Below are 8,025 nucleotides of genomic sequence, written 5' to 3' on the forward strand. Positions count from 1 at the left end.
AAATTGGAATTCAACTTTTCTCTATGACCCGACTTTCAAACGTATTGCGTTTTCTCTACGGTCAGTCTAATTACTTTTGACATAAAACAATTTTTAGCTCAATAAAATGAAAAGGTTTAATTGTGCAATTTTATTATACTAAATATAACATGGGTGAGCAGAATAACCTAAGTGAACCCTAGCCAAACCAAAATAATCGAAGAAAATGGTTAATCAAATCCAGTATAGACTAGGGATGTGAAAATAAGATTATAGAAGTTTAGGAATAGTGGCTGCCTTTTGGTTAACCAGTTCGCTTTATTCTATACGGGCCGTATAACCTTATACGCCCCACCCCGTATACACCATGTGAGAATAAGATATTACTATGTGTTATTATTAACACCCTAACCAAAAACCAGTTCAAGGTTGAACCGTCCGGTAAAACCGTTTAAATCGTTTCTGAGACAATCCTGTACGATATAAAAAGCGGATATTAAAACATTCCAAGCAATTGAACCCTTTTCCTTGCATCTATTGAAGCTTTAGCGACTTTCTTGTGTAATGCAATTCACACTTGCTGAAGTAATCAAAACCAATCGGTTTTCGAAATTCCTTAACCAGAAGTTTGGTTTCGTTTCAGGTGGGGCTCAAAACCAAATCAAGCCACCCTAAAATATAATATTGTTAACTTTCTTTTTTCAATATAATACAAAAAATTATAACTATTATGTCTAAATCATTCTATTTAAAAAATTATAAAATCTAAATCATCATATTTAAGAATTTATTGATAATACCTGTTACATAGTTATTGTAATATGTGAAACTAAACAATATCATTATGTTTTAAATTCCAAATCACAAATATTGTTTTCAATAGGTCCGAATATGATCCAAACACAAATTACAAATGCAATCATACACAATTGCCTCATAGGTCCAATATCTAAATGAAGATTATGTGTATTGTTTGTTAGTATCATAGTTTCTCAGACATAAAGGATCATTCCCCAAAGGATATCCATTCTTCTTTTGCTAATTAATATTTTTATCGACCATGACCCTTTGTCCTTTTCTTTGAATATATAACCTTTTCATTCGTTGAAGTCTAACTATAAACCTTTCTAGTCTTAAATAACTATATACTTTGTCTTAGATAACTATAAACCTTTCTAGTCTTAAATAACTATATACTTTGTCTTAGATAACTATAAACCTTTCTAGTCTTAAATAACTATATACTTTGTCTTAGATAACTATAAACCTTTCTAGTCTTAAATAACTATATACTTTTTTTTTTTAAATACAGGTGCTATTAGAAGGGTGCTACTTTCTACACCCCCTCTATTTACTTTTTTCACCCCCCTCCTCTCACATACTTACAGGTAGGGCCTGCGTGGGACCGACAGTTTTCCTCTCACAAAGGGGGGTGTAATCAGGAAGGAGGGGGGATGTGTATAGAATGGGCCTATTACAATTTACATGTACACCACCTAATCGTCATAGGCTCTGCTTAGTTGTCAGTGGTGTGCATTGTCGCATCACTTATGTATCAGTCTAGCACATCATACAATTTATATGATTTGAAAGAACAGCAACTCATACAACCCTGATATGTCATGGGTGGAGCTTTGTTTGGGCCCGGGGGGTCCTCGCCCTCCGTTTTTCACTTTGTATTGTGATACGGATCGGTTATCAGATAAAATATCATGCAAAAAAAAAAAAACAAATAACCTGATCCAAACTACTTGAAACCCAAATAATAAACCTGATCACCTTAGTATATTTTGACCCTTGATGTTGGTATTTTAGACGGTTAAATTTTATCGGGAATCATAAAAATGAAAATAGGCATGTTGACCAAGATTTTTAACAAAATAGGCATAGAATTTATGAACTTGTAAAATAAGCAAACCAATAAGAGAATGACAACTAAGCTGAGCCGCCACCTCCATAGCCCACATTCCGACTTTTTGGCACCTTTTTAGTCGGCACTATAGACACAAAAAATTACGTCTCACTCAAATGACCAAAGAAAAAATTACTAGTGTAAAGTGCCGGTACTATCTTAGCTGACGGGTTAAAAGAACTGGCATCATTTTTGTCGGCACTAAAAGGGGGGGGGGCACCAATAAAAAAATTACAAGTGTAAAATTTTGGCACTATTTTAGCTGGTGGGTTAAAGGAATAGAGACTATCTTAGCTGACACAAAGAAATAGCTCCTAAATGGAGTCGGCTCCCTTAGTCCGCCGGCTAAAATAATGCGAATACTTTACACTTAAAATTTTCTTTATTTGTTATTGGTGAAATGCGAATCCATTTGTCCTTTTTTGTGTTTTCTATGCCAACTAAAATTGTGTTGGAAAGCCTGAGTGTGAGTTAAGAACGTGACAACTCTGTTTATTTGTCCTTCTCTAGTTGGTTTGCTTATTTTACAAGTAAACAAATTTAATTTATTTTTCTAAAAATCTTGGTCAACATGCCTATTTTCATAATTTTTCATTTTTATATCTAAAATAAAAATTTGGTCTTAGTTTTTTTTTTTTTTCCAAATCTTTTGGTCATAGGTTTTTTTTCCAAATCTTTTTTTGCAGTAAATTACTTTTTGGTCATAGGTTTTTTTTTTTCCAAATCGTTTTAGTTTGTTTTAACGTGTCATATAGAACAAGGGCTATAAGAAGCCTATATATATATTCCCATGCTTACTTCAAATGCACATCCATTTCTTCTTCCTCCTTAAAACACTTGACACTCACAGCAAACCCTAAACAATTTGCTCTGTTTCCTTGCAATGGAAAAGATCAACGGCTGCATAAAACACAGCCCAATCCATGGGCCCACCAATCCAATGGTTACACCACTCCTCACAGACCTTTACCAGTTCACCATGGCTTACGCTTATTGGAAAGCCGGCAAACACAACGATCGCGCCGTGTTAGTTTAACACTCTCTCTATTTGGTGGCTTTGTTTGTGTCTTTTTTTAATAAAATTCATGTTCATTGGTTGTGTTTTTTGATTGGTTGTTTCAGGTTTGACTTGTATTTTAGAAGGAACCCATTTGGTGGTGAATATACAGTTTTTGCTGGTCTTGAAGAATGCATAAGGTTCATTGCTAATTTTAAGTTATCGAAGGAGGAGATTGCTTTTGTTAGAGGGTGTTTATCTCCTACTTGTGAGGTAAGTTTCAACCAGGGACGGCTCGACTGTAAAAAAAAACGTAATAAATTGAAGTGGGCCTTGGGCGGGCCCTTAGGGCCCAATTATTTTTAGGGTTTGACTAAGTTCGATTTGCATTTGATTTTTCCTCTTTTGTCACAACTCCCTCAACTATTTATGTAAAAAGTATAAATTGTTCTTCTATTAATAATGAAAAGTGTCACGCTTTTAAAATCTGCTTTATGCCCCTAAAAGGTAAAAGGTTGAGCCAGCCTATATCAATTTAGAAGAATCAAGAGAATCTTGGGTCAAAGGGTAGAAGGGTCATTTACTAACCTTTTTCATGTTGAACTTAAGATGGTTTCTATGATTATCTTGGAGGAATTGATTGTTCTAGTGTTGAGGTATATGCTGTTGAAATTGTGTGATTTTGTGACTTACAGAATTAGTATACAAAAAATGTGCACGTCATCAATTTAGGGGTGTAAACGAGCCGAGCCGAGTCCGAGTCCGACTAGGCTCGAGCTCGGCTCGTTATGTTTTTATGAAGCTCGAGCTCGAGCTCGGCCCGGTTCGTGAGTAAAATCTAAAGCTCAAGCTATTTCGAGAACAACCTCAAATGAGCTAAAAGCTCGGCTTGAGCTCATTTCAACAGCGATTATGCAAGCCAAATCTCGGCTCGAGCTCGGCTCACCAATGTTATCATCATCATTATTATATTATATACATAAAAAACTAAAATTTTGTTTAGGCTCATTTGGGCTCGCGAGCCTAAACGAGCTTTGTATTTCAGGTTCGAGCTCGGGCTCGATAACTAAACGAGCTCTATTTCAGGCTCGAGCTCGGGCTCGTTAAGGCTTGACTCGTTCGAGCTTTTAACCGATCCGATCACGAGTAGCTCTCGAGCCTCTGGGCTTGTTTACACCCCTAGTCATCATGTTCATACGTGTCAAAATACTAAAAAATGTTTTTTTAATGAAAAGGGTCTCGATTTTAGAATCCGCCTTAGGCCCAAAAAAATTTGAGTTGGCCTCGGTATCAATTCATAAGAGTCAAAGATAATCTTGGGTCAAAGGGTAGAAGGGTCATTTACTAACCTTTTTCATGTTGAACATAGGATGGTTTCTATGACTATCTTGGAGGAATTGATTGTTCTGATGTTGAGGTATATGCTATCGCTGAGGGATCTGTTGTGTTTCCAAAAGTACCCTTGATGAGGATTGAAGGCCCTGTGGCTGTGAGTGTTGTATATTCTTAATTATATGCCCATTTTCAAGATTATTTTAAAGTAACATAAAGACTGTTAAAACATATCTATTGTTTTTCAGGTGGTTCAACTGTTGGAAACCCCTTTTGTCAATCTTATAAACTTTGCGTCTTTAGTAGCTACAAACGCTGCAAGGCATCGTTTTGTTGCTGGGAAGAACAAACTTCTTCTTGAGTTTGGGCTTCGGCGCGCACAGGTTTTGAAAATCTTATTTTTCTATATTTTTTAGATAGTTCTTTTTTTTTTTTAAATACATATGTTTTTGTTTCGTGTATAGGGCCCGGATGGTGGTGTAGGGGCGTCAAGGTATTGCTATATGGGAGGGTTCGATGCAACAAGGTAATCTTACATGTTCTTTAACACATTGCTGATCACTAATATAATTTATTTTATATATTTTTGTGGGTTAACAGCAATTGTGCAGCTGGAAAATTATTTGGAATACCACTTCGCGGAACCCATTCTCATGCTTTTGTTAGCTCGTTCACGGTTAGTGTGATATATACAGTCGTTCCATTTGTTCAATGAAAGTTCATTTATTATGTCCAGCTGTTACACAAATTATGACGTTTTTGGCGACTATTTTAATTTTTTTGGTGACCATGAGAACCCGTTAAGGGAAACGCATGGGGTCCACCAATACTCTACTAACCAGTAGGACCTGGTAAAGCGCAACAATTTATGGCTTGTGTTAAATTAATATGTTGATATTTAGGGACCTGATGATATCACCGAGAAGTCACTTCAAAGTCATGAGGGGTCGAGATTATGCAAGGATTTTGTTCATCTCACACAGATGTGGTTGGGCAAACTGAAGGTATAGTTGTATTCTTATATGGATATAAGCATTTTTCCATGCTTGTTTCATATTTGTGATGCTTGGCTTTTGTACGTGTTACAGCGGTTAAGTTCATCCGAGGGCGTTTTTGGTGAGACTAATGAAAGTGAGTTGGCGGCTTTTGTTTCGTATGCACTGGCATTTCCGGACAACTTTCTAGCTCTTGTGGACACATATGATGTATGAGTATATTTTTTAATCAATTTATATACGTATAATTTGTAATAATTTGTACGTTCGTTGATTGGTCCATGTGGTTCCATACGGTCAGGTCATGAGGAGCGGTGTTCCTAACTTTTGTGCTGTTGCTCTAGCACTAAGTGATATGGGGTACAAGGCAAAAGGCATTAGATTAGACTCGGGTGACCTTGCGTATCTTTCATGTGAAGCCCGGAAGTTTTTTTACACTGTTGAAAAGGAATTCCTGGTTAACGGTTTTGGAAAGACTGGAATTACGGCTAGCAATGATCTAAATGAGGAAACTTTAGATGCTTTAAACAAACAAGTGAGTTATCATGAGTTCATGACTCTTCTAACAGTTTTATTGTTCTCCAAAGATGTATAGATTTTATGTTAATTTTTGGTTTCTTGTGCTGTTTAGGGCCATGAGATCGACTCTTTTGGGATTGGAACCAATTTGGTTACATGTTATACTCAACCTGCTTTAGGTTGTGTGTTCAAGCTTGTTGAGATTAACAACCAGCCCCGTATAAAGCTCTCAGAAGACATCTCAAAGGTTTTAATCTTCTTCTTCTTTTATTTATTTATTTATTTTTTTATAACCATGAGAACCTGTTTGGGGGGGTGGGGGGGGGACCCCTTGAAGGTTAAAGGTTTTGATTTCGGAGCTCACTAATTCGTGTAACGGATCTTATGGTTGTAGGTCTCCATTCCATGTAAGAAACGATCTTTTAGATTGTATGGAAAGGAAGGTTATGCTCTTGTAGACATAATGACTGGGGAAAATGAACCACCTCCAAAGGTTAGTTTCTTATGTATATTCGATTATGGCGGATTTTAAAGTTAGAAGTCATTATAATTCTCATTTGCTTGATTACAGGAGGGCCAAAGGATTTTGTGTAGACACCCGTTTAATGAATCAAAGAGAGCTTATGTCGTGCCACAACGTGTTGAGGATCTTATGAAGTGTTATTGGCCTGGAAGTGCAGGTAAGCCTTGACCCTTAATATATGTATGTATATATACATACATGCATACAATGTATACACTTGTATGAATAATATGTATATAAATATGTGAAGACAAAGCAAGGGAAGAACTGCCAACGCTTGAGCAGACGAGAGAACATTGTATGAAGCAACTGGAGCAAATGAGGACTGATCACATGAGAAGATTGAATCCAACACCGTACAAGGTAACGCTAACTACCTACCTACCTACCTACCTAGTATATGATGCATGGTAACAAAAGTATGACTTGTCGTTTTTGGCTGGGCAGGTTAGTGTAAGCGCGAAGTTGTACGAGTTTATTCATTTCCTATGGCTCAATGAAGCACCTGTTGGTGAGCTGCAGTAAGAATGTACATGGTACACAGGCATTATAGTTGTTTGATTATATAATATGTTTTGTTCTTAGGTATTTGGACCTTTTTTTATGTTTTAGTTTGATGACTTTGATCATATCATACATGAATAAAGGTTTATCTGCTCTTTAATTTTTTACTACAATCAATATACAATGCTTATCTATGAATCATCATTATTATTATATATAATAAAAACAAATATCAGAGTGGAAACCAAAATAGTAACACAAATCAATTCAAAATCATAGCTTCTAAAAGTCAAAAAAGGTAACAAAAAATATATACAGATACAACATTGCTTAAAGAGTTCCTTCATCTTCTTCACCATGATTTGCAAGCTGATTGGTATTTCTTCAACCGCAAATTTATTCTATGTGATCCAAATGTAACTAGACCGTGGCAAATAGATCATTAAGTTTCACCCAACCATAACCGCACCAGTCCATGACCCTTTACGCTGTCGTGATCAAGGCTGACTCAACCAAAGGGGTTATCCTAGCAAGCTCGTTCTCAATTGACAGGCGAGCCTTGGCCTCAACCTGAAACTCACAATCACCAAATTTATCAGTAATTAATCTCTCACAAGACAACCATTATATCGAGGATAATTTGGACATATAGTTCCTCTCTCAGAGTCCCCAATGTATCGCAGGTTCATACTTGATGTAGTATAGTTGCAGGTTTCAATATTGTTTTATCATCACACTGATTTTGTTTTTGTAGAAGTTAGATAATAATATATATTCTTGTACAACATTTATAGAAATGAATAAAATAAATATATGAGTGTTGCATACCGTCCGTCATTAATCCCTTGTAGTATATTGATATGAACGAATCTGCTCGTCTTTTTACCTGATAACAACAATCTAGAAGTTAACTGTCACCCAACATGCATTTATTATGTTACGGGTCGAAGCCCATGCATTCCATGCAGGCCGAACAAGATAGAAGCCCAAAGGATGGTCCAGAGGGAAAAACTCACGTGCTTGCATTAGTGGGAATGGTTGCAACGTATCTTTTGATTTAGTCTTGATTTGTTATTGCTTAAATAAAGGAGATAACAGGGATGCCCATATTTCTATTAACGTTTACTTCCAGTTTGTTAGGAGTGGCGTTGAACTTTTCTTATTTGTTTCCCTTTAAATTATAATCGTTGGGTTGAAAGAAATCATCAGAAAATTGCTCCAAATATCTTTTCTTTTTGCTTCTTGAATTCCTTCTATTTTCTTG

General features: G+C 36.1%; 1 protein-coding gene across 1 annotated transcript; it reads left to right on the forward strand.

Annotated features, from left to right (window-relative positions):
• The first annotated feature begins 2,700 nt into the window (after positions 1–2,700).
• Positions 2,701–6,916, forward strand: LOC110867753 (nicotinate phosphoribosyltransferase 2). Its single transcript, XM_022116757.2, has 14 exons — positions 2,701–2,917; positions 3,014–3,161; positions 4,258–4,377; positions 4,469–4,603; positions 4,685–4,746; positions 4,821–4,896; positions 5,123–5,224; positions 5,309–5,425; positions 5,517–5,750; positions 5,847–5,981; positions 6,129–6,227; positions 6,306–6,414; positions 6,508–6,620; positions 6,705–6,916. The coding sequence occupies exons 1-14, from the start codon at positions 2,775–2,777 to the stop codon at positions 6,780–6,782; spliced, it is 1,671 nt and encodes a 556-aa protein (XP_021972449.1). The 5' UTR covers positions 2,701–2,774; the 3' UTR covers positions 6,783–6,916.
• Positions 6,917–8,025: the final 1,109 nt, after the last annotated feature.

Source organism: Helianthus annuus, chromosome 7 (genome assembly GCF_002127325.2).
Source record: "Helianthus annuus cultivar XRQ/B chromosome 7, HanXRQr2.0-SUNRISE, whole genome shotgun sequence".
Classification (NCBI taxonomy): domain Eukaryota; kingdom Viridiplantae; phylum Streptophyta; class Magnoliopsida; order Asterales; family Asteraceae; genus Helianthus; species Helianthus annuus.

What these genes read in the sequence shown, in the direction of transcription:
- LOC110867753 (XM_022116757.2), top strand. Translation starts at nt 2,775, where the DNA reads ATGGAAAAGATCAACGGCTGCATAAAACACAGCCCAATCCATGGGCCC. An exon ending in GTTTATCTCCTACTTGTGAG is followed by an intron (nt 3,162 to 4,257) that starts GTAAGTTTCAAC and finishes TGTTGAACATAG; the next exon opens with GATGGTTTCTATGACTATCT. An exon ending in TTGGGCTTCGGCGCGCACAG is followed by an intron (nt 4,604 to 4,684) that starts GTTTTGAAAATC and finishes TTTCGTGTATAG; the next exon opens with GGCCCGGATGGTGGTGTAGG.